This window comes from Barbus barbus (assembly GCF_936440315.1).
Source record: "Barbus barbus genome assembly, chromosome: 14".
Lineage (NCBI taxonomy): Eukaryota > Metazoa > Chordata > Actinopteri > Cypriniformes > Cyprinidae > Barbus > Barbus barbus.
Genome location: NC_136742.1, coordinates 17,504,074 through 17,531,179, shown reverse-complemented (window position 1 = coordinate 17,531,179; position 27,106 = coordinate 17,504,074). Strand labels below are relative to the sequence as shown.

General features: G+C 36.7%; 2 protein-coding genes across 3 annotated transcripts in view; one reads left to right on the top strand and one right to left on the bottom strand.

Moving 5' to 3' along the window:
• The first annotated feature begins 1,348 nt into the window (after window positions 1–1,348).
• LOC306880308 (estrogen receptor-like) lies at window positions 1,349–20,341 on the top strand. 2 transcript variants are annotated; one of them, XM_079433764.1, is made up of 13 exons: window positions 1,349–1,415; window positions 1,834–1,939; window positions 2,059–2,300; window positions 3,146–3,311; window positions 3,680–4,348; window positions 7,833–8,272; window positions 10,168–10,391; window positions 12,358–12,474; window positions 14,560–14,898; window positions 17,454–17,592; window positions 18,661–18,794; window positions 19,348–19,531; window positions 19,660–20,341. In XM_079433764.1, the coding sequence occupies exons 1-13, from the start codon at window positions 1,363–1,365 to the stop codon at window positions 19,880–19,882; spliced, it is 3,036 nt and encodes a 1,011-aa protein (XP_079289890.1). In that variant the 5' UTR covers window positions 1,349–1,362; the 3' UTR covers window positions 19,883–20,341. The 2 variants fall into 2 exon arrangements, with proteins under 2 accessions (XP_079289890.1, XP_079289891.1); XM_079433765.1 differs by having other exon boundaries at window positions 19,668–19,816.
• Window positions 20,342–21,304: 963 nt separating this feature from the next.
• LOC306880358 (nesprin-1-like) overlaps window positions 21,305–27,106 on the bottom strand; it is a gene marked incomplete at its 5' end in the record, with an annotated part of 119,973 nt that continues 114,171 nt past the window's right edge. Inside the window, 7 exons of the mRNA XM_079433854.1 lie at window positions 21,305–22,228; window positions 23,492–23,550; window positions 24,091–24,183; window positions 24,328–24,540; window positions 24,893–25,021; window positions 25,521–25,721; window positions 26,826–27,037. Coding sequence (XP_079289980.1) covers window positions 21,967–22,228; window positions 23,492–23,550; window positions 24,091–24,183; window positions 24,328–24,540; window positions 24,893–25,021; window positions 25,521–25,721; window positions 26,826–27,037 — 1,169 coding nt within the window. The 3' untranslated portion in view covers window positions 21,305–21,966. The remainder of the gene's footprint in view (window positions 22,229–23,491; window positions 23,551–24,090; window positions 24,184–24,327; window positions 24,541–24,892; window positions 25,022–25,520; window positions 25,722–26,825; window positions 27,038–27,106) is intronic.

The window sequence follows — 27,106 nt, the reverse complement described above, 5'->3', positions numbered from 1 at the left end:
AGAGCATTTGTCATGTTTTTATTTTTTCATTAGCTATATTTTAGTGAAAGTGATGCATTTAGCCTTTTAATAGCTACATTTGGTGTAAAGCAATTGAATTTCCCTAAAACCTTTTTAAGAATCAGTAGCCTGTGAAAATAATTGCATTGGTTCCATTCTAAACAATTCAAGTGAAGCAGGACAAAATAATATATTTAAAATAATAATAATATTTTCCGTTTTACTTTGCTTGTGTCCAGAGTTTCTAAGCTTTCACAGGATGTGAGCTGGCTTGACCAGGCCTGCTAGAGACATCAGGAAATCAATAACACGGGGAAATAACATGAACAAATACAAGAATTGTAAGAAAATGACAAAAACGTATATTAAGACTAGTCTACAATAGCCTGGAAGTTTAAGAATGCAAAATGAGGATGCCAGCTTTGAGTTGTGGGTTTGCAAAAAAAGAACAAGGAAAGGGAAGTTGGGGGTGGTGTTTCCACACAGAGAGTAAGCTGTGTGTTAGGGCCATGTGGTCTGGTGGGAGATAAAGGCGTCTGGGACTATGCTTTCTGTTACCAATTTCCGAAAATCACATTAAATATGGATTAGTTAGAATTGCTGCAGAAAAATAAAATGTTACTGTTTAGAAATTAGTATAATATCCATATCAAGCAGACAACATTTTCAATACATACAGATTAGATATATAAAACAAACCTGACTTCTCTTTTTTAAGCCAATGACAGTAAATAACAGCCCCTTAGATCCTTAATATGGAGGTCCATGAAAAGCTCAGTTAAAAATATAAATACTAAGCTGATTCGCTCTGGTCTTTTCTGGATAAGCTATTGTTTAGCTGTGTGGCCGGCTGGTCACCCAGTTTGATTGGCTGAAAGTGCCCAAAAATCCTTTAAAATCAGCCAACAGATCAGACTGGGACCAGCTACAAACCATCTGGTTAAGATGTTTTCTTTTCACCAGTGCTGGCTTATTTAAATTGAATTGATGTTAAATTAAATATAAAATGCAGCTTTGAATGCCAGGTTAATTTGAACAAACATTATCTGAATATTGTCATACTGTGTGTTTGTATGGACAACATGGCTCATAGACCGGCGTTTCTTCGCATGGTCACTAGAGGACAGTAGTGTCGACGATAAAGCGATATCTACAGCTGAAATTGGCCAATGATTCCTCATAAGACTACAACAAATAACATGCTAATAATGTGTGTGTCGTGTGTCCCTCCACGATATGCGAGCAAATTACACAGAGTGTATTAAATGATTTTATACCTTCACATTACATTGTGAATTGGTCACCGATCGTTTTCAAATAAAGTTTGTTGAAAATCCCTTGTAGTCCTTCCTGTTTGCAAAGATGGAGGCAGAGGGAACGTTAGCACCGCTGTCACTCTCTGCTAAATTTGAGGGGTATGTCTTTATGATCATAGATTTTGATGCTTCACCGTTGACGTCGTTTATATGAAATGTGTCGTCTGTTTACATGTTGTTCAGTTATAACGAATGTATGCTGCATTTAGTCAAATATGCAGGTCTTACAATCTTGTCAATGGCTGTGTTTCAAAACAAGCCAGACATCTGCCTACCTCAACTGCATTTATGGGCAACATTGGCAGTTTCAAGTCATGCACTGTCGAAACTCGCAAATAATGCCTGTCTAGAAATGCAGTCTGTATATCTGACAAACTAGCTTTCGCTGGATGTGGATGTAATGACACTGACGTACTTTATTTATTGATTTATTCCCTCAAGTTACTAGTGCTAGTGAAACCTATTTTTCTGAATCACACAATTTACATCTAAAATTTTTAATATTCCCCATTTCTAGGTCCTTTGCCTATCTTACTGTGAGAGACAGACTCCCAACCATACTCACAAAAGTGATAGACACGTTACACCGCAATAAAGACAACTTCTTCAAAGAATATGGAGAGGTATGATCTTTGCTTTTTTACATTTAGCAGTGTCATATTTTCATGTTATTCATAAAATAAAACAGGCCTGTCTGTACTTGTTTTCCCAGATTTAACTTCTATATACTGTGTTTTCTCAGGAGGGGATCCAGGCAGAGAAGACGGCCATCTCCTTCCTGTCCAAGCTGAGGAATGAACTGCAGACAGACAAACCTGTGCTGTCTCTGACTGATAATGCTGAGGACTCAGAGGCCTGGAATGAATACATGCGAAGACAGCAGGACCTGATGGAAGACGGGAGGCCTGTCAGCTGCTTCAAGTCACCATGGCTCTATGTGGAGTGTTACATGTACCGGAAGATCCAAGAGGCTCTGTATATGAAGTAAGGCAAATCAGCTTACATTATGACCTATCAAAAATTCAGTGAAATTATTACTGTGGTTATTTTCACAATTTAATTATAATCAAAGTATTTTAAAGTTAACTTTATCATTTAATAGTAAAAAGTAAACTTTTTTTTCTATATAATTAATGATATACTCAGTTATTAAAAGTCATCTTAGTATATTGAGAAATCAGTTTTACTTAAAAGTTGTAGCATCTTAAAGTTACATAAATTTAATAGTAAAACGTTTTTTTTCCTAATTTAAATAATACTAAAAACAAATTAAATCACAACTTTCTATGTAAGTCTAGTACACACAAAGTATTGTCAAATCTAATAATGTAAATTTAATGTTTGTTATATAATTAGAATGATATAATACAGCTGTAAATTATTTTATTATGAAGAGAGATGTGGTTACTATTGAGATGTCTCTTCCCATGGACCCATGGCAATTACATTTACAATTAAAACAGCATTAATTAGGTATTTAAAACAAGTTAAATTCATGGGTAAAAGCAGCAATAAGAAAAGGTTATTTTTTATAAGAGGATTTATAACAGGAAGACCAATGAAATATGTACAAGTCTATATGAATTTAAAAGTATGACTTGCCTTAGGAATGCTGTAGTGTTGCAATTGATGAAGTAGTTTACATCATATTTAGAGCCGTTGTAAATTAAAGGCACTGATGGTCAATTAAAGTGCTATATTAAATGTGCTTTAAGTATTTTTGTAATTAATAACAATAATAATTTAATAATTAAGATTAATTGGACTCTCCATGTTGCATTGGTGTATTGTGAATTATTTAACTGACTTGTTTCATTTTGTTTCCAAAGTCCACCGATGGATAAGTTTGACGTGTTTAAGGAGGGAAAAACGCAAAGCTTCTTCGAATCTCAACAAGCCATTAAATCCCTCTGTACATACCTTCAGGAGCTCATCACCAACATGGAGAACATGACTGAGGTTCAGCTGCGAGACAGCTTTCTCAAGTTACTCCAGGTTAGTGTCTCCGTGATCTTAGCTGCGGCGTATAATGATCCCTGCTTTTAAAAACAATTGTTATTGGGACATTGTTTATATGACATCAGAACACAACATCAAACACTAGGAAAATCATCTTGTTTGCATGGAGATGGAAGATTTTAATTGAGTTCAGTGAGCCATAACCATAAGCTTAAAGAGTCACATCTTTAATTTAGAACAGAGAATCTTTTTGCCCAAATGACATACAGTTTGTGGTGCCAAGTAACATGCCTAGGGGTGGCTACTGTTTTCAGCATGTGCTATTGCGCTTGTGTGCTTTACTGATATTACACTGTTGGTGATAGTGTAATGTCACATAATCTGGTTTACTGTGTATTTTGAAGGTCTCTCTATGGGGAAACAAGTGTGATCTGTCCATCTCTGCCGGTCAGGACAACTCTCAAAAGTCCAGTTCCATCGATTCTCTTCCTGATCTCCAGCGCTTCATCCTTGTGGATGACTCCAGCATGGTTTGGTCAACGCTGGTTGCTGCTCAAGGAGCCAGATCCTCTGGGATAAAGCATGCCAGAGTGGACATTATTTTAGACAATGCTGGTTTTGAGCTCGTTACCGATCTAGTCCTTGCTGACTTTCTTGTTTCTGCCGGACTAGCCAAGCAAATCCGATTTCACGGCAAGTCCATTCCGTGGTTTGTCTCAGACGTCACCAAACAAGACTTTGAGTGGACCATCATGCAGACCATGGCAGCCAATCACAAGTGGATGTCAGCCAGTGGTGTCCAATGGAAGCATTTCTTGAAGGAGGGTACATGGTCCTACCATGACCACTCTTTTTGGACCTTGCCCCATGAGTTCTGTGACATGGCGGTGGATGCAGCTGATCTCTACAGCACTCTCCAGGTCTCTGATCTGATTCTCTTCAAAGGAGACCTTAACTACCGGAAGCTTACTGGAGATAGGAAATGGGAGCACACGGTTCCATTTGATCAAGCGCTGAGGGGGTTCCAGCCTGCCCCTCTCTGCAGCCTCAGGACACTGAAGGCTGATGTTCAGGTAGGCTTACAGCCAGGCCAGGCCGAGAAGCTCAGCTCTCAGGATCCAGACTGGATGACTAATTGCAAATATGCTGTGGTTCAGTTTTCCAGTTCACGCAGAGAACAGTAGGGTCATTTTTAAAGAAAAGAGAGTCCTCACTAATGAGCAAATTGCTGCGAAGCAAGAGATGAAGGAATAAAATGCACAGTAAAGATGCTGGTTTAGTTACCAGTATGCCAAACAAATGTTGTTGTTTTATCTTTGCTTGTATAACAGTTGTTTTGGTTGGAAGCAAATCACATAATGAATCCAACCGATTCTGCATATCAAACACTGAAATTAATCTTAACCTAAATAATGTCCTTGTTGACAATCTTTTGATCACATTATAAGATTTTCTGTTCGCACTGCTGATCTGTATTGTGTAGAAGTAGTTACTTAAAAATACAGATGTAAACATGGCAAAAAAAAAAAAAAAGAATCCATACATGTTGTTTGGTATGATACACAGTAAAAAAAAAAAAAAAAAGCTACTGAACCTGAATTTTAACTTCTAGTTAAATGCAATTGACCAAAACACCTTCAGAATAGTGAGAAAGGTATATTTCAGTGCATTTCGGCTAAAAATGTGCAGTATATAGATTTTATTTTTTTCAAATGTACTAATTTATGGGCTTTGCATGGAGTCCATAATTGAAAATAACCAATTAAAGAACTTTTTTAATAAAAACAATTCTAGTAGGGTAATGGCAACATGGAAGTTATGAGGAAATTGAATGTAAAGGCATTTGAATTGCTGTCAATTATTATTTTATTTTAAAAAAAGCACATTCACAATGATTTACTAATGTCATCATAAGGAAATACATTTGCTTTCTTGTTGATAAAAAAATATTGGTCATACATATCTCAGAGAGTTATTGTCGTTTACAGTTTGGATTGACTAGCACTTTCAAAGCAAGTTTACCAGGTTTTCCAGTGTCTGTTGAGATGAAAATTGCACCATGATGATTTATTTTAGCTTATTTATGAGCATGCTGGAAACAGATGCTAGTCAGGATACAGTGTGTATGTACTCACTTATTAAAATGATAACTGTTTTGAAAATTGTGAAAATGCCACTGAATAAAGTTTAGGGGAAAGAACTATTTCTCTTATTTAACTGAATTTAACAATTAGTTTTAGAGATTCAATTAATTTATTTTTATAAATGAGTATTTTCTCATGTTCTTTTTCTTCCCGAGTCGTCATATGCTGGCAGAAGTGTTCCTGGTACGGGCTCATGCTGCTTGTTCACCTATCCTTTGAAGCGCAGTTTGATTACTTGCACAGTATGTTTTTGTGTGTGTGTGTGTGTGTGTGTGTGTGTGTGTGTGGATGCTTCCTGGGTCTTCCAAGGAGCCTTGCCTCCATTCTACAGAGCAAAGAAACGAGTCAAAAAAGAAAAAAACCCCAAAGAATTGATGTTATGTAATCACGTGAACGCTATCTTTTTGTTTTTAGGGGTCAGCGGAGGACTGTGTACATGCTGTTTTTCCTGAAAATCAAGGCCATGGATTTGGTCTTTGAACTGTTCTAGTTCTCTTACAGCAAGAGCTAAACTCAAAAGTAGACGTAAAGATTTCAGCGGTCCTTGTTTTTGTCAGAAACCTGCGGGCAGCAGATTGAGACGCGTGCTTTTTGCATACATCATACACACTGCATCACATAAAAGGTTATCAATACAGTTTGTTTAATTATCAGCTATATTTTGTAAAAGAATATAGCTAATAATCAGCATGTTTTAATTTAATGCATTAGCAACCATTTTGTTTGAGGACAGTAATTAGAACAACAAACTATTATTAAAAAGAATATATCCACTACTTGGGATTGTCCTACATTTGTAAGATTCAGTAAGATTTTTAAGATGTTAAAGAATTCTCTCTTCCCATAAAGGCTGCATTTATTTGATCAAAAACAGGCTACAGTAAGAGTGTAATATTGTCAGATATTATTACAATTAAAAATAATATATATATATATATATATATATAGTGTCACATGACCCTTCAGAAATCATTCTAATATGCTGATTTGGTGATGCTGACAGTTGTGCTGCTTAATAATTTTGTAGAAACCTTGATACGTTTTCCCCAGGGTTCTTTCTGTTCTGATGAATAGAAAGTTTAAATGAAGAAACTTTATTTAAAACAGAAATCTTTGTAACATTACTGAACAATTTATGCACCTTTTCTGAGTTAAAATAATTTATGTATTAATGTATATTTTAGCACACAGACAGTATTAAGTCAGTAAAAAAAATTCTAATAATGTCCGTTTTTAAAAAGGGAAATCAAAACTCAATTACTCAGGCTTCCAACGCAGCGTTTAATGAAGAGCACCGACACCTACACACTTTCCATTTCAGCTTTAAATAGCTGCCAGTACAGAGAAATCATTAGGATCAAACAGACTTATTTGTCCCTTGTGAGTTGAACAATATTTCATTCCCTATTTAACCTTTTGCAAAAATCTTTCAACAAATGTAATCCATTCTTTGAAGTATAATTTCTGATGGGGACAGCATGTAAAGTGGTTTTAAAACACATCACCTGTGATCCAAAGGTTTTGGCAAGTGAATCAGACGGTGACCTCCTATCTCTTGTTTACCTGGTTGCCATGACCTGCTCTGAAGAGTGACTGCCAGTATCGACCTGGCTGTCTTTAATCTGTTTACCACCTCTTTTCTTTGTCAAAGCCACAGACAGTTTTCACAGAAGGACACAGGAAGTCAGAGATACATCAGCGAGGGGGTGCATCCAGGGCAGGCTACTTGTGATGGGGCTAAACTTATAAATCAGAGGACTGGTTTGAATTTTGGTATGGACTACATAACTAAAGGAGTTAATAACTGATTCTAGTCTTTAGTTTCCACAAGAAACAATATTCCATGTGTCTATTGCTCTAGTGGTTTATTGTCAAGCATTTCTTTCTATTATTAGTAGTTTCAGTTGAGTTTCCTGTCCTCTCTTTCCTGTTCAAAAGAAAATTACCTCACAACAGACTTGACATCTTGTACCATTTCTCGTATTTTATCCTTCCTCAAGTGTAATATTTAAGGCTACAATAAGTCATTTTTGTTAGAATAGTAGTTTTAGAGGCTGAAAAAAAGAAAGAGATGAAAAATATAAAAAAGGGTATTTTAAGAAAGAAAGAGAAGGAAAAGCAGCCTCACATATCTTAGAAAAACATCACACTTTGTCCTTTCAGCTCAAGGCGGACTGGAGGAAAGAGGAAGGTATTTTTTTTATTTTTTAGGAGGAGTAGGCAGAACAGTGGGGCGGAAGCAAACAGAACAAGGGGGAGAGAGTTTGAAAAAGACAGTGGGAGGTAAAAAAGAAAAAAAAAGACTGAGCTTAAAAAAAGACAGAAACGGTCTTTTGGTGGTTGCTTATGAACAGATATTACCTTAAGTTATGCTGGCTGCGTGTGTGTTTCCATGGTGATGTCTGGAGGGCAGACCAGCGGAGAGGCTGCTGGTGCCAGGCAGCGACACAGGACCAGCGCGAGCCCAGAGAGAGAAGACCTGGAGGGACCTTCCTCACCACCTGCTGCCCACAAACTCTCACCCATGTACCCTAAGGAGGAGCACAGCGCGGGGGGGATCAGTTCCTCTGTCAACTATCTTGATGGAGCTTATGAGTTCCCAAATCCCACACAGACCTACGGTACCTCGTCACCTGCCGAGCCTGCCTCGGTCGGATACTACCCGGCTCCCCCGGACCCCCACGCGCCCCCTGCTGAAGAACATCTGCAGACCTTAGGCACTGGATCCAGCAGCCCGTTCATGTTTGCACCCCCCAGCCCTCAGTTGTCCCCGTACCTGAACCATCATGGAGGACACCACTCGACCCACCAGGTGTCCTACTACCTGGACAGCCCTTCTAGCACCGTCTACAGGTCAGTTCAGCTTTAAATACGAGCTCTGGTAGTGGTCATGTTTTGGACGCTTTTGTAGGTGAAAAAATTCAAACTAAAGTTTTGAATGAACAATTTACAAGCTCGTGAATTTATTATACACAAGTTTAAGAGATATATTGGATTCATGACGTTTTATAGACATTGAAAATGAACATCAAGTTTCTATTGCCATTGCATGGTGAAATCCAGGTTAAACAAAAATAGCTGAAAAGAAACTATTTAAGATGTTTAAGATTATAAAACAGACATGAAAACATTGCCAGGTGTCCAGTTAATCAGATGAGGTGGTTCTGGAGGTCATTTACACCAGATTTCTGATTCATCGAGGCATAATGTTTGGTTTAGCTCTCAAATCTTGCTTGGATACCTGCTTACCAAAGTTATTTTTTACAAACAACACTTAAATACACAAAGCCTGGTGAAACAATTCTGGCACATTGTACACTTGTACATTTCGTGAACAGGTTTAATTTGGATACAAACCATAATAATAAATTGATGTAATAAATTGAGTACCATTATTAGCCAACACCTGAACATTTAAACTAAACTGTTTTTTTAGTTTTACAATATTTCAAAGGTAAAATATATGGTAAAACAAATGTTTTTCATGTATTTCTCAAACATCTTTTTAATGTGCCTAATGGGTTATGGCTATAGATTTGTGGGTTGTGTATGACCAACATTTAATTCTAGATGGTCTTGATGGCATTTGTTTTCTTTTTGAATCGAAGAAAAAATGTATTACTTCATATTACAGTGGTTTACACATTTTCTTTTCTTCCCTGCAGGGCATGTTGAGTGCTCTCGGACTAATTATGGTTTATTTTATTTGTTATTATTTTATGTTCTAGGTTTTGTGCTGTTAATTATTAGAATTTCTTGACTTCTTGGAAAGAAGAAGGTTAGGACTTTTAACATTTGCAGAGCCTCTGATCAAATTCAAAGACTCAAAGTCTCTAGACCTTGAGAAAAGTACAATTAGTGAAAACAACAGCGGTACTGTCTGAACACAAAGGGAGTGCATTTTTTTTACTTTCAGAAGAACTGAACAGGAGATCTGGTAACGATCGCAGTTCACAGGATTAATAAAACACAGCACGTGTTGAATAAACTATTAATAAAACCTAATGTATAAATTTGTTGTTTCCTTCTGACAGATGAGAATATTAATTCATCCACTGCTTTACGCAGGTTGGGGACCCCAGTTGTCATCTGATGACATTGGACAGCACTGCAGTTCATTTTTGAGGTTATGCAATAAATCTGTTGGACATCAGAATTAAAGATAAAATAAATATTTACAAACACTGGAACAAGAGGTCAGAAGGAAATGGGGATGGTCACACTTGTCCCCTGTTTGGAGTCACGTACATATTCTCAATGGATATTACAAATTTGCATCTAAAGATATTTTATATACATGAGCTATAATTTAGGTTTATTTATTTATAGGAATGCACATTTTTATGGTACCATAACAGTTATCGGACGCTATTAGTTTTTGTTTTTATTATTATTATTTTCCATATCTGCCAGTGGTGGATATTTAATTGTGCATTTCCTTTATTTTAACATTTATATGCTCATTTGAAGTTCATCTTAAATAGCACTAATACATTTAATAAATCATGTTGTGAGGCCTAAATTCACTTGCCACTATTAAACTAACTGCTTTTAGATTTTATTGTTTAATTTTTAACGTATTTAGATCAAGCAGAATCGATTTTAATATCTGCAATAAGAATATGAATGGCTACTGCTGCAGGAAGCGTGAATTACAACACATCATTCAGTTTCTCTGCTGTGGTGAGTTATCCTGATTTCTATCATCATCCACTCTATATTGACATCTTACCTTTTTCTGTCTGTAGGTCCAGTGTTGTGTGTTCTCAGCAGGCAGGTGTTGGTTTGTGTGAGGAGCTGTGCAGTGCCACTGACAGACACGAGTTGTACTCCGGATCAAGAGCCGCAGGAGGGTTTGATTCAGAGAAGGAGACGCGCTTCTGTGCGGTGTGCAGTGACTATGCATCTGGCTATCATTATGGAGTGTGGTCCTGTGAGGGATGCAAAGCTTTCTTCAAGAGAAGCATTCAAGGTAACCAGTCTGTTACACGCACAGTCTTGCTGTTCTGAATATCAGCGTGACTATGACTCTGCTGAAAGTTTTGCTTTTGAATGAATTAGTGTTTGCAAATTAATCAGTTCAGTATAATTATTAAATAACTGATGGCTGATTCAAGAAAAAAGAAAGCCACTGTCGCCACATACTGGAGTATCGATGTAAGAAAGAGTCCCCTAAAATAGCTACAGTAATTTAATGCACAGACAGAAACTTTTTTTGAGCGGGGAATTGCTTCGCTTGAGTGCCACGTTTTTAGAACGCTGTATCGTGCGCAAAAAAATCTAAAATAAAAAGTTGAGCCAACTTAAAATTTTAAGGCAACCAGCTTCAGCAGATTTTGAGTTTTCTCAACTTGTTGTTTTAAGTTTATACAACAAAAATTTGAGAATCTCCTACAAAAATAAGTTGAGAGAACTCAAAAATCTGCTGAAGCTGGTCGCCTTAAAATTTTAAGTTGGCTCAACATTTTTTTTTTACAGTGCATTTCATAATTTTTAATAGGCATCTGATAATAATTATCAGCGTATTAGGTCTGCTCTGCAATACCAAAAACAAATGAATTAATTCTTGGGAAAGAGGTCATTTAGTGCACACATAGTTTTCTCAGTCTTCATATGTGTCCAAAAATATATGGGTGCTGGCAAAAAGAAAAATAATTTGATTTTCTAATAGTAATTTTCAAGTCAAGCCCTTATGCTTTCAAATACAATTTCAAATGTGTGAATGTATGCCACAGATAATCATCCTTGCATGTTCCCTAAAAAGGTGAAAATCAAAGTCCACCATGTGCTAGATCTGATGAGAGGCTGCCTGATATGTACAATGGAAGCACACAGATGTTTCTGCTCGCACCTTATTTGCAGTTCTGTATTGCGTTGGAAGGGGGTGCAGATCTGGGTGGGTTTGGTGAGATGAGAGGCCGGGTAGTTGGTTTGAGCTTGACCTTGACATGCAAGCTCCTGATGAGCTCCTTCCTGGGGCAGATAACTGCTGCTGATTTTAACTGCCATTCTAGTGAGGAAAACTGGAGGAAAATGACTGTAAGTGTGTACCAGACAAATGGGTTTTAGGACACACTGGGTGAGGGGAATTACAGTAAGTATAAGGGAGTGATAGCCAAGATGTTTAGGAGAGACAGACCATCAGGACAGGAAGGCAGAGAGAACAGCAAATAAATACATTTTGGATTTGGGTTTCACAAAGGATTTGTAAAAAAACTAAAATATACATTATATAAACAACACATATAATTAATATAATATAAACTACATAAAAACGCACATTAAAATAACTTGCCCATCAGAATTTTTTTTATTGCTGAATCCTGATATACATTTTTCCTGAGTGAGCTGCCATTTGATATATACCGTTTTAGGCATTTGTGATTGTTAAAGCGATTTTGTTGAGCGATAGTTTCAGGGAGTAACCGGAGTCTTTCTAAAGGGCTCGGTGGTGATTTGCTCTCTACAGTTTCCAGGTCTTCTGTGCTGGCCACCCAAAATAGCTTATTAATCTAAAACGTGCTTACAAACCATTATCTTGTTCACATCCAAATTTTCATGTTTTGGATTTTCTGTTGTATAATATGTCATTATGTGCATGGTTTTATACAGTGGTTTGGATGTCAGGGTGTATGTGTTTTTGTGTAGGTCTGTGACATTTCCGGCTGAGACACGATCATCTAATTTAAAATGTCATTTGGAGCGCTGGAACAGCATGTACCTGCTCTCAGCGCTTAATCAGATCCAAGGCCGCTGATGCGCTGCACAGCACTCTTTGTTGCTTCTGACGGAACAGTATTTACATGTCGCTAATACAAAGTTAAAAAAGGAAAACATCTCTGAAAGCTGATCTTAAAAAAGTACTTTACTGTTTAAGCAAGAATTCGAGGGTAAAGCAATGATCAAAAACATGCCCTACTTCATTTTTCTGCCTCTAGGTCACAATGACTATGTTTGTCCAGCAACCAACCAGTGCACTATTGACAGAAACCGCAGGAAGAGCTGCCAAGCATGCAGACTACGCAAGTGTTATGAAGTAGGCATGATGAAAGGAGGTACATAAAAGATTTCATTCCCCTCTCTTTATGTCTCACATACACATATATGCATCTGTCATGATCTCCCGTATTTAAAGCAGCATCTAGAGTAGAGTTCCCCTACTTCTGTCTAGGGTTAGGAAACTGTTGAACTGGCCACAACAGTGAATGATTACTTCATTTAGAATTATTATATACTATTTTATTTATTAAACCTTTTCCATCTTGATTAATGTTAATTTCTTTAATTATGTATGTGTGACAGAGATAGAAATTAAATAAACATTTAATTTATATTTAATGTATTAAATCATATGTACACTGCCGCTCAAAAGTTTGGGATCAGTAAGATTTTTCCTGTTTTTTAAGGGAGTCTCTTCTGCTCATCAAGGCTGTATTTATTCGATCAAAAATACAGAAAAAACAGTAATATTGTGAAATCTTATTGCAATTTCTAATATTGGTTTCCTATTTTAATAGAATTTAAAATAGAATTTATTTCTGTGACAGCGCTGAATTGTCAGCATCATTACTCCAGTCTTCAGTGTCACATGATCCTTCAGAAATCATTCTAATATGCTGATTTATTGTGAGTGTTGAAATAGTTGTGCTGCTTCATATTGTTTTTTTTTTTTTAAAAAGAAAAAATTTACTGACCTCAACGTTTTGAATAACCTTGTATATTGTAACACAAATTGATATATATATTGTTCTTTTTAACTTTTTATTAATCAGAGAATCCTAAAAAAATTAATAAATAAAAAATCACAGGTCCCATAAAAATATGAAGCAGCACAACGGTTTCCAACATTGATTTTAAATCAGTATATTAGAATTATTTCTGAAGGATCATGTGACACTGAAGACTGGAGTAATGATGCTGAAAATTCAGCGCTGCATCATAGAAATAAATAGAAAATTGTTATTTTAAATTGCAATAATATTTTGTTTTTTTCTTTATTTTTGATCAAATAGATACAGCCTTGATGAGCAGAAGAAAAACATAAAAAATCTTACTGATCCCAAACTTTATAGCGGCAGTGTATATTTTACTATTTATAATTAATAATATGTAAAATATTAAATAATTTTTTTTAAAGTAGCTTTTCCATGTTAATTGTTAAGGGATCATTTATACTGAAAAAAAGGAAGAAGAAAAAAAAACGCCCCATCGTTTGAACTAGAGAAATAATTCACACTGAAAACAAATACTTTAATGTAATCATCATCTATGCAAATGTTTTTGAATTTCTTACCAATTTAATCTACTCGAATTTGAAATACAATACTGCATCCTGTTAGTTTAATTGAAATTAAATTTGAAAGGTTCTCATTTTAATTCTGAATAGTGCAAAATCAAGCCATGTCAAGCCTGCCCTTGTGAAAAATGTATTACATTCATTTCATGCTAAGTATACTACAAATACATTTACATATGATATGTACTTAATAAAAGTACCCTGCAATTGTCCTTTTAGTATTCTAAACTGGTATACTTTAAGTCTGCTAAATTGGAACAACTAATTTTGTACTTAATGCCCTTGTTGTTCAGTCATTTTAGACCAAAAATAAAAAAAGTTAGAAAATTTTAAAAATCACTATTCATTGAATGGTACAAAACTCTGTGACTTTTATGGCAGTCGCTATGTGTGGATTTTAAATACTTTTGCTCTATTTTTAACTTAAATACTGCACTAGTTGAAAAATAAATGTAAAATGTGATTATAATTTTTCCATCAGTAAGTCTCGAGCGGTTTGTCAGTGAATATGTCAATAGATTTTAACTATACTTAATATGAAATAAAATGTATTTTAAATATATTACTTTTTTTACTAGGGTGTTCACATGTACTGCACAGTCTTTCATTTTTCTCTGTTGCCAAATAGTTCAGTAGCCCCTCACTGCAGAACAAAGATCCAGGGGGCGGGGTTGGATCTACATCTAGGGGGTGGAGATGGGTAGGTTTAGGTAAATGTAAGGTGGGAGGAGTTGGATCTATCCAACCACACCCCCTGGATCTTGTGTTCTGCAGTGAGGACCATCTCAAATAGTTTGAAAAAAGGATACAATAAAATTGATAACCTGCATGTTTTCTATTGCAGGTATTCGTAAGGACCGCGGAGGCCGTGCTATCAGGCGTGACAGGAGGAGGAGCGGTAATGAAGATCGTGTCAAGAGCTACAGTGAACAGGCAAGCCGCACTGGTCTGAGAACAGCTCCTCCGCAGGACAGGAGGAAGAAGAGCAACGGTGGTGTGGTCAGCGCTTTATGCATGCCTCCTGACCAGGTGTTGGTGTTGCTTCTGGGGGCAGAGCCGCCGGCCGTCTGCTCACGACAGAAACACAGCCGCCCGTACACCGAGATCACCATGATGTCCCTGCTCACAAACATGGCTGACAAAGAACTCGTCCACATGATCGCCTGGGCTAAGAAAGTACCAGGTAAAACCCTTTCAAAGATCAATTAAAATTGCTTTAACCCTCTGGGGTCTGAGGTGATTTTGGGGCCCTTTTTGACATTTTGACATGCCCTGACATTTGTGCTTATTTCGGCTACTTATACAATTGGCCAACATGTATTTTTTTGTGTGTTCAGCACAAAAGGCTACAATAATATGTGAGAAAGACTGATGTATATGTTTGCATTTTGTAGAAAAAAAAAAGATTATGCATGGTTAGTAAGTTTTGGGGAAAAATATGTAGCTGAAATAAGGCCATAAAACACATACTAAATACTTCTGAATAAGACTTTTGAGTAATCAGTCTTGTAGGCTAGAATATTCATGTCAAAATGATGTGAAAATCATCTTGCTTACTCCTTCACAGAAAACAATATATTGATAAAAATTTTTAAAGACATGTTTTGTGATCGAAAGCCTATATGCGAGGGAGTGTTAATGGCCCATTAGTGTGACTGTGACTTTGAGGCAGGTAAGAGAGAATGTGAGGAGATTGATTTTTTTGATTATTATTTGTATTTTATTTACAACACAGTATAATCAAAACATAAACAATGAAGGTCAAAGACACATTATTGTGCACACTGATCTAACCACAGAGATGTGAACAGACTTTGAGTCGTTCCTGCAACAGATTCTGTTCAAGAAGTGAAACAAGTAAATCATACCTGATATTTACATGTTATTTAAGTGTTTCTGCTTCTTTCCATGGATTCAAGAAGAAAAAAACAATCAGTAGTCAAGGAGCTTGTTTTACCTTAGAATATCAGTGTAGTTGAACATCTGATTCTGATGTTGGTACAGCGCTCTCATGGGAAAACAGTTTGAAGAGACATAAGGATTTATCATCGGTGGTGCAGGTGAATCTGATTCAATAAAATACAAACAACCAAAAAAACAAAACATTTTTGAGCATGTTAATATCAGGAGCATCTGTATATATACATCAGAATGTTTTTTTTCTCGATAAGACTTCATTTAAAAGTAGACACTTCAAGCTTTCTATAGATATGACTCCTATGTCTGTGTGCTGAGTATTTGCTGAGTTACAGTTCATTTTAGTGATCAATTTCTAAAAGCAGTTCGAAAAGTTTTGTTGTTATTGTGAGTTTACACAAATAAAAGTAGACACTTAACAGTTTCTATTGATGTATAACACTTATTTGTGTGACCAAAATCAACAGAGTATTTTTAGTGTCTTTTGCACTGATCTTAAAAAAACTGAGCTGGTATCGCCGGCAATACCGTCGACCCCAGGGAGAGAGTGCAACATTAAGGAAGGGGGTTTTAATTTAGAAGAAAGCACTTCTAGGAATAAAACCCCTGGTAACAGCCTGACCAGTTTTTGTAACCGTGGCAGCAGGTTTGACAGCACAGGTGGCAGAGATTCAAATGACAAGGTCACAGGCGCAAAAGTAAAGAAGATGGGTGTTATTACAGTGATCTGTGCTGCGCCTCAGCTTGATTTGGCCTCCAGCTGAGATTGCACACATTAAAAGACCTGCTGCGAGTTTTAAAGGAGCCATTATACAGTATCTGAGGTTCAGGTGTCTTAATTAACCCTCCTCAGAGAAGGAAACAATTTATGAGATACAGCGGATAAAACTTAAATGTTGTTATATGTGGGTTACAACCCTGAAAAAATGTCAGATTCCATAATTATTTACCGGACGGCGGTAATCATCACTCTTCTAACCCTCTTATACATCACCAAGGAAGATCATGTCAATTATAGGCAAGAAATATGCTGTAATGTGGTGAATCATTTTACTAATAGCACTAGTATTAAATGTGATTTGCAACCCATCCTTGTGCTACTGACTTGAATGATACCTCAAATCATGTAGCTTGATGGGAAGAGGTATGCTGTTACTTTCCAAAGTAATAAAAATTCCCATAAATTCACATTGAACGAGTGTCCTAAACCATATCTAAGGACCAGAATATCATAGAGACAATTAAGTAACTGCTTAGCAACCATCCGTATTACAACAGCAATAACCAAGTACTGTAACAGCTGCCCAGAACACAGAATCATTTTGCAGATTATTTTATTCAGAAAAAGTAAAAGTCTATTTTACCTTTTTATTGTTATTGCTACACAACATACACTACTATTTAAAAATGTGGGGTTGTTAGACTAAAAAAAAGTTTTTCAGTGTCTCTTATGATCACCTAGGCTGCATTTATTTGATTGAAGAACAGTAATATTGTGAAATATTATTATAACTTAAAGTAACTTAACTATATTTTAATATTTTAAAATGTAATTTATTCCTGTGTTGGCAAAACCATTACTACAGTCTTCAGTATCACACGATCTTTCAGAAATCATTCTAAATGCTGATTTAGTGCTCAAGAACATTTCTTATCATCTTTGAATTAAAATGAACATTATAAATGCCTTTACTGTCAATTCTGAACACTTTAATGCATCCTTGCTGACTAAATAAAATAATTTCTTCTAAAAACTAAATTTGACTGACCCCAAACTAGTGAACAGTAGTGTATGAAGCATGATGTCTCTGTTCTCTCCAGGCTTCCAGGATCTCTCTCTGCACGATCAGGTTCAGTTGTTGGAGAGCTCTTGGCTGGAGGTGTTGATGATCGGCCTCATATGGAGGTCTATTCATTCACCTGGAAAACTCATCTTTGCTCAGGATCTCATCCTCGATAGGTACTGGATGTTCTGCACCTCCTCTTGTAGGCCACTGTAAAATAAGTATTTCCACTTTTTTTGTATACATCCATATTGGAACAACTCATTTAGTGAGGCTATAATAAACAAACAAAAAAACTTGAATCCAATTTAATGACTCGCTCTCGCCTTTAACCTGACTTATATTCATCTAGTCAGACATGGAAAAGTGCAACCACGCTTTGAAAACACATTAAATTGTTTTGATTACATTTAACCTTGCTTGACTGTTAAGAATAATGGAAAAGCACTAACATGCTGTGACGTGACAGAAACCTGCGGGGACACCTGTTAAACTCTAATGAAACTCACAACTTTATTTTAGTCTCAGGCAATCTTACTTGATACTGATGCTGTGAGGGTGATTGTGGGCTTTTTGAGATGTCATACTGACCTGATGCATTCCCTCTGCATGTGCTTATTTTTTGCCTCAATTTCATAAAGAACATTGAGTTGCATGTGGTTTTGTCCCCTTGCAGACAGGAACTGGCCCAGCAGAGGGCCTTGCCTCATAAAATGAGATTGAATGATTATGAAACGAAAACTAGATTGTTAAAAAGGATGTGAACTATTTACCAGAGTTCTTAGTGCTCCTCTTCAGAAGACCATGTCACAAGTAGATAGTAATTAGGACCCGGTTGGGAACAGGCTTTTTAAAGGGTTTCTGAAGAACAGCGTCATCACTGACTAAGGCAGTACCAATCTAATCAAAACCAGCATCCGTAAAAAGTAAAGAGTCGTGAGCTTGGCGGTTTAATAAAGCATCCTGGAGGATGAAGGAGAAACAGTGAGTAAAAATTTGGATGGGACTGAAAAGATAATATGGCTGAGTGAGAGAAAGGAAGGAGGCTGTTAATGTAGGATAAGAACTGATGAAAGACAGATGATCTACAAAGAGTCCATTAGAGGTCCGGTCTTTAAGTAAACAGCATATTCAATGTTTATAGCTTCACTCTAGTGGTGGGGGGCTATTTTAAGGCACATATCATAGTAAATGGCACAAACAATCTCCTAGCATGGATAAAGTGCTGGTCTACCTCTTTACAGGAGTGAAGGAGAATGTGTCGAGGGGATGGCTGAGATTTTCGACATGCTCTTGGCGACTGTGGCTCGCTTCCGTAGTCTCAAACTCAAGCTGGAGGAATTTGTATGTCTCAAAACCATCATATTTCTCAATTCTGGTGAGTCTGCAAGTCACAGAGAGTGAATGAACTTGGTGATTTGAGTACTTTGGAAATAAAATACACTTTGGAGCTTCCAGTGGTATATATTATATTATTAAATGCTCCCTGGAATATTTGATTCTGACTGGTCAGTCATGTAGGATCCAATCCACCACACAATCCCATCAACATTCAATATGTGATCAAAAACTTAGCAGAGCTTTTCTAAGCCAGTTAACGCTATGATAAGCTAGTAGGATACACTGTAAAAGGTTTTTTATTTTTTTAGCTTTTTGTTGTATGTAATTAAAACATTTAATGAACAGTTAGACAGTAATTACCACAAAATAAACCACTTCAGAATCCTTTATTTTGGAATCTCTTGCTAATTTAACATACACTTCCGTTCAAAAGCTTGGGGTCTGTATGATTTTTTTTTTTAAATAGAAATCTTTCATATCATTATAAGTGTCTTTAATATGTCCTAGGTGTAACAACCCTAAACACGTCTTAGGTGTCAGTTGATGTTTAACGCTTTAATGGTTATTGCTTATCTTTTCTGTCTGGTCAGGTGCATTTTCATTCTGCACCAGTCCAGTGGAGCCCTTGATGGACAGCTTCATGGTGCAGTGCATGCTGGACAACATCACTGATGCCCTCATTTACTGCATCAGTAAATCGGGTGCCTTGCTGCAGCTGCAGTCCCGCCGTCAGGCCCAGCTCCTGCTGCTGCTCTCACACATCAGACACATGAGGTAAAGAACAAAAAAAAAGATTAACACAAACACCATTTCATACACAACACCATTCAAAACAAAACAAAACAAAAAAAGACTGATTGTATTAGTCATGCACGTTATATCTGCTTTCTTTTTTTTGAAAGCAACAAAGGAATGGAGCACTTATACCGAATGAAATGTAAGGATCGAGTCCCGCTGTATGACCTTTTGTTGGAGATGCTAGACGCCCAGCGATTCCATTCTTCAGGAAAGGTGCAGCGAGCGTGGGCACAGAGTGAGAAAGACCCCCCATCTACACCCACAACCAGCAGCCCCTCCAGAGGTCCTGGAGCCATGCTGCCCAACACTGCCTGTCATGACCCCTGAGCTGTGTACAATCCAACAACTGAAGAATGTGAAGACTGTGAAGCTGTCAGTGCTAATCTGTCTAATAGTTTTTGAAGGTGGAATTGAAGTCTCTCCTTGTACCTTATCAAAGTCCACTTTAGATTCTGAAAGACCCCTGTAGCAATTAACCCGTTAAAAATATAAAGAAAAAATGTGTAGAAATTTAAAACGGTGTTGTTGTCGAGGTGAAGAAATTTAAAAATGTGAAGAAATTTCACCCCTTTAAAAACGTAAAAGCTTATCTGTAGAAATGGACAGGTTAAGTCTTCAAAGAACAAGGGGGGGGGGGGGGGGGTCTCGGCTTGGAGGGGACAGGACAGTTTTTTAATATAACTCCGATTGTATTCGTATGAAAGAAGAAAGTCTTATACACCTAGGATCCTTTAAGGGTAAAACACAGGCTAATTTTCATTTTTGGGTGAACTAACCCTTAAAGCTAAACAAAAAAATTAAAAGGAAAAGAAAAAAACAATCAAGAGCAGGTGGCTTGTGAAGTACATCATAAAACTAGCATTTCTGATTGACTGCACAGATTTGACAGTGGAATGTCACCTGTTTTTAATACAGTAATGTAATAATCCTTGGTAATTCAAGTTTAAGATTTAGTTACCAAGGATTGTTAAGTCACTGTAGTGGTGTGTTACCTTAAATGTAGAAGAACCGAAGAACTTCAAATTGCAGCATCCATGTTACACATTTTTCCATGTTACTATTATTATATGCATTATAGCAATAACAATAAGTATGTATAATTACAAGCAGCGCTTAATATAAAACAAACTGAAAACAGGAGAAAAGTTACAATTGGAAAAAACAAGAAACAAATCAAATGTGATATATTCTCGCAATCAGAGATATATGAGTAAAAATCACTGCTCTATTTTTAATGTTAAATAAGTCATTTTTAACTCGAATGGGGGGAAATGCTCAGTGATTATTGTTGACTCAAGTGGCATATTTTTGTGCAAAGATGTTTGCTTATAGGTTGGTTAAAATGACAAATGTTGTTATTTTTGCTCTGTAAAAGTGCTGTAATTGGTTTTATGGCCATGTTAATTGACATGTAAATGCTGATTTTTATAAGCATTGTGAAGGCTTGAAATGAATAACGGCCTATCATCAGTGGTACACATTCAATGCAGGAACTGACACTGACTGCCTTGCACTAGATTGACAGATTTTTCCTAAAATCTGTGAATGTTTGCTCATAGTCCAGTAAACTTGTACATTGCATTTGATACTTGAATGTTATGATTTGTACAGTATGTTTTCATTTTGAAGGATCTAAATGTGAAAATGTTAATTTGTTTGAATTAATTATAAAAGACAGCTTAAAAAAAAGCCACCTTAAAATGACACTTTTGACTAAACATAATGGGCAGACTAGCAGAATTTATATATATATATTAAATGAAAAGATGTGTCTTTATTGTCAGCATTAGCAAACTGTACATACATAAATAGGCATAGACATTGTAATCATAATGTTTTTGTCACACTGTCATTGTCATAACACACAGATTAAGATACAGTAAGTAGATAATGGTAATAAAATGCACGCCTCTCTCATAGAGCTACATCATTGACTGTTTTACATTTCTGGACAAAAAAAACTAACTCCATGCCATAAAATAAAAATAAATTTTGAATTGCCATGCAAAATCTTATTTAAATAATATTCAAAATAACTTTTTTCTACAATTTGAAATAATAAAAAATACAAATAAAACACTTTCCTTAGCCTAAGCAAATAATTTTGGCCAATTTCTTGGACGGTATAAGTGCAGTACCTTATGCTTATGTCAGTGCTATTAAGTGCATAATTATATACGATTTCATAGTTTTTCTTCTGTTTCCTTGGGACAGAAACGGTTAACCATTTTGGCTGTCCAACACTAGTCTACATTGCAATGAGTTCAATAGTACACTGTTTTGTGAAAAATGAAATTAGCAGCAGTAACTGTACAGGAACAGGAACAATCAGCTTTGGCTAACACTAGTCCATTCTGTGTCCTGCAGTGTAATATGAAGCAGATGAAGGCATTAGTAAAGTCTCCTCCCGCTCATACAGGCGGTGGGCCATTGGTGTAGCGGAGCATGGGATGAAAAGACCGGGCAAAATTGTTGGCATGGGCACAACTGTAATCCTGCTCAGTCATGGGCACCAGACAGGTCAGGCCCACTATGAGCAGCAGTAGGAGCTGCAGTGGCAGAGCCGCCCAGAGCACTCGCAGCAGAAAGGGCTGGCAGCGAGCCACAGCAGCTCCACCTTGTGACTCGGAGGAACCAGAGCGAGACGAAACGCAGCCAGAACCGCTGGGCAACCTACAAAACATCATAACAAATCAGAATGAACGGATAAATGATAACGACACAAACAGAAATGTTGTGAGTAGCACAGAACTTCTACTATACAGTTTATCATGTGACGGTGATTAGTTTTTAAAAAGTATCCTTTTAAATCAGTGCTGTTATCGTTAACTAAAACTACAACTAAAACTATTCAAAACTGTTGTTGTGAAATAAAAGTAAGAAAAAGAAACGTTGCTTTGGCAACTAACTAAAATAAGTTTAAGTTAATGTACTAAATAACTAAAGCTAAACTGAAATAAAAATTAAAGCTATATAGAAATAATGACGTAAACAGACAATCAAAATATCAACTTAAACTAAAATATAAAAATATATGCTATTCCAAAATATCATATAATATAATATAATTTCAGACTTTTCTCAAACCAAGGACACTTGCACTGACGACTCAATTCCCATCCAGCTTAAAGCAAAACGTTTGTATCATCTGTCACTGTTTCAGTATTTGCATATATTGATCAAATTAGTCACTCACTGACAGATGTCCATGTTTTATGGACGAACTGCACACATTAAATATTTGATTTTTGGACAGATTTCCCTTTCATCAAAGACAGGTCCATATTTTGTAATACTTAATAATATATTTCATTAAGAAGTCAAAACAAACATGATATAATGCTTAACAAATCAGCAGTTCATGTGCATCTAAATATAAAAATATGAAGTTTCTCAGCATTTCTATCCATTTAAATTGAACAATACTTTGTTAAGCATTGCATATGTTATGCTTGTTAATGAAAGGTATTAGAAAGTTTTACACAATATGCCTGCTTTTCTGTATTTTTACTTATTTTGAGATAAGTGAGATGAGTGTGAGAGCATCACAATGAATTGTTTGCACAAACCAAAAACATAAAACTGCAAAAAACAATGAAAGCAACCAAAAATTACATGGTCTGGAAAATGACTAATAAATTTCAGTATTTTCACATGGCATCAAGAATGGAGAAAAATGATGGACGCATCAGGATTTTGAACATCGTTCAAAGGACACAAAGTTAGATTGTCAGACTCAATATTATGTTCTTGGGGAAAATAACACATAAGATTACTAAGAATCCTTGACTAGGAAACAAAACAAATTCATTTCCTAAAACTCGTGTGGACTCCCACCGCAGAGGCTCTGGCCTCTGATCCGAATGCTTCTGATGGTATGGATCTGAATGAGTTCCATCACCCCCCCCTGCATTCTAAAGCGCGAGAGACAGGTACCTGTGACGTGGAAGTCTGGCTGAGGATCCTGGTTCTGACACACTACATTTGCCTCGTAGCTGTTGTGCAATGAGCAAAAGGAAGGGAGGGGTAAAAGAAAGAAAGAATGTTTCAGTCCAGCAAATAAAGACAAAGCTTGTGGTGACAAGCAGAGACATATAGCCAGGCCATCAGTGTAATCACAAACCAGTAACAACAAAACAAAAGGCAGCAGCAAAATAGGTGGCAATGACAAAAAAAATCTTGCAAGGTGCAAGAAACCGGGCTTTCCACACAGATACCTTCAAACAAATCCACTAAAGTTTAGCATGGATTGATTTGAATTAAAGCATGTCTGAAAAGTAAAGCCAGTGTTTCTTGTATAAATTTCATAAGAGGTAAAGCACTTCCACAAATAAACATCCAAACCAACATATTTACAGGGGGATGAGGAAGTGAGCAAATATTCCAGGGGATTTTGTCAGTGAGGAATATTAAATTGGAACCAACATTTAAAAAAATATTCCCCTGTTATAAGCTCAACCGCCTCACTTTAGCAGGACAGTGACCTTCACGGCATGCCCGAAACAATATCAAAAAAGGAAGAGGGGATGCATTACCGATTGTCGTTTAGTGGAAACCTTGACCTCTGAAACAGGACTGACTGATCCAGAAGTATCTGCGTCATCCGTAACAGACCAGAGGGACGCATCCTGTGAGTTGGATGAAGATCTGAGATTTAGCTTTGAGATGGGTTTATATTATGGACAATATCTAATGTTGCTTTTTTATCTGTTAAAACCGAACAAATGGTCATTAAAGAGATGAATAAATAATGAATGTGCTTGTAGACTGACCTGTCTGTTCCCAGAAGCCTGGAGCTCTTTTTCTAGCAGTTCCAGGTCGGTGGCCACAGCTTTCAGGAGCAGGCGCAGACGGTTCCCGATGACATGCACCCTCTCCTGGGCCTCCAGACACTCGCTGCCATGTGACTGCACTAGCAGCTGCCCTGAGAGCTCCTGCAGGCTGTCCACCTTCTGCTCAGTCTCCAACAGCTCCCGCTGGATTTGCTGCAGACAAATGTGTCTCAATGTAGTTTCACTTGGTAAGATGAAACATTTGTTTCTAATACATTTTTGCCACATTTGGATGAACTCAAATTTCCTTAATGGAATGTTGGGTTAGAGTACAGTAGATGGCAAAAAAAGCAAGTGAACACTGTATTCTAGGTGCCTTGACTCAAATGAAGACAAATTTTTCCAACCAGACATACTGTTTTTTTACATACTCTTTGCATACAATGATGCCGGTTGCTCTATTCTTCATCTCTCTATACCTGCATACAGTATAGGGTGAGCAGGAGGCCAAATATGTATTCAACCCATATCCATCCATACAGAAAAGCAGTGTCTTCACAGGTACCTTTAGTGCTCTGTAATGAGCTTGAAGTGTATGCCGATCTAGCCCCGATGCAATTGGGATAATCTCATTTCTCCGACGGTCAATGTTTTCAAGCCAGAGAAGAAGACCATGACTCAGCTCATGAAACTCCTGTAGAAAAGCAAACATTTTGAGAGAATGACAGTATCTGCCTCTGTGCAATTAATTCCATTACAATACCATTCACAAGTTTGGAACTGGTAAGTTTTTTTTTATGTTTTTGAAAGAAGTCTCAAGTATTTACTTGATCAAAATATTTAGAAAAAATTTAAATAACGGTTTTCTATTATAACATATTGTAAAATGGAATTTACTCCTGTAATGGAAAAGCTGAATTTTCAGCAGCCATTACTCAAGTCAAATGTTTTTCAAATTGCTGAAAACTTTTTTGCTGCTTACTACTTTTCTGGAAACAGTGATACTTTCTTCCAGGATTCAATTAACAGAAAGTTTAAAAAAACTGCATTTATTTGAAATAGAAGTTTGATGGAACATTACAAACTGTCTTTATTGCCAATTTATTGATCAATACAATGCATCCTTGCTAAATAAAAGTATTAATTGTCCAAAAAAACAGTAGTGTAGATGTAGGTGCTGTCTATGTATGTACCTGACACTGCATCAGAGCATCCTGAAGTGCTGTTCTCCAATCCTTAAGTGATTTTTCCAATCGTTCCCAGCGTGAGTTCATCTCCTTCAGTTTTGCTTTGAGAACCTGGCTCTCCTCTGAATCTGACTGGAGTAGTGTGACACTATTTAAGTTGATGGACAGTACTTTGGACTTATGGGAATCCATTGCCTTCCGTAACTCCTGTTGAGACACAAGAGTGAAGCTTTTGTGAGAAATTTGTGCGTTGGTTTTAGAGACTGCATTGTGTTACCTAGAAATGTGTAGATGTGTAGTTAGGTGAAAATCTCATTTTGATTCATCTCTGTTGTTAAATTGCTCTGAAGGGAAGGTTCACTTGCTGCATTTGGACTTTATACACATGTGTTTTAGTTTGTGTGCAAGTAAAAATAACTGGTGAAATCAGATACTCTCAGATTTTAACTCTGTATGTGGGTCAGCGGGATGCTGTGGATTTCCTCTGGTTTATTTCTGTTGCTGACATCCTGCTGAATTTGAAATGTCAGTGTGTGTGTGAGCAAGACTTGTTTTACAGTGTAGACATTAGACATATGAGCAACCCACACATGGAAATGCCAGTGCCAAATGTATCTCTTTACAGCTTGGGCATGGTTAACTATTATATTTACAGTAATATGAAATATTACATTTGTCCTTTTAGCTATAAAGCAAACAGAAGAAATCAAAATAGTACATCTGTACTTTCAGCAATAAAGCAAACAGAAGAAATCTAAATCTTCGGTACGTTTTTGGGGATTTTCAGTAACATGAGCACAATGACACGACAGAAATTTAGAAATGTTTGACTGTATGCCTAAGGCTAATTCACCATGGGTCATACTGTATTTCTAATGGGCTTTTAATATCAGTTCATTATGTTGTAGAATGGGAAAGTCTCTGTAAGTAGTGTTAACCACAGACCTTACCCATAAATCGAAAACATTTTTTTGATAAACCCATTAGCTTTTCCAGAGGGAATCCATAGCAAAATAGCCTTGGGGTTGGTTCATGACTAAACAGCCTGATAGTGTAACAAGGTCTTGTGACAGTAATGTTGTTGGTTATGTTGAAATGGTTCAAATATTTTAATTCTCCTCTGGGTTTTAGGACTACAAACAGAACAGCTCAGTAAATCTCATTTGTGATGATTTTCAAAAGCTATGGCCAGTTGTGCAGCCCATCAACAGCATTAAAAGGGAAACACTTACTAAATCACTCAGCGAATATGCACAAACACAAATTCACATGTACAAATATATTACTGTGAACCAAGTAGGCAACACAAACCTTGAGTTTTCTAATTCTCTGCTCAATAGTGTGTATATCTGCACTAAGATTTTTCCTTCTCAGTTCTTCTAACTCCGCCTCGGCCTGGCTGAGCCACGCCTCCATGGTGTCCAGGTCAGAGGTCATCTTTTGCCACAGCACCAGGTCTTCTCTCTCTTTGTGATCTGAATCAGCAGACTGGGCCTGGATCAGCTCCCAACGCTCAATGACACCTGAAATATGACAATTACCATAATAGCATCAAATTCAAACATACACACGTACTCAGCAGTCGCAGCGTT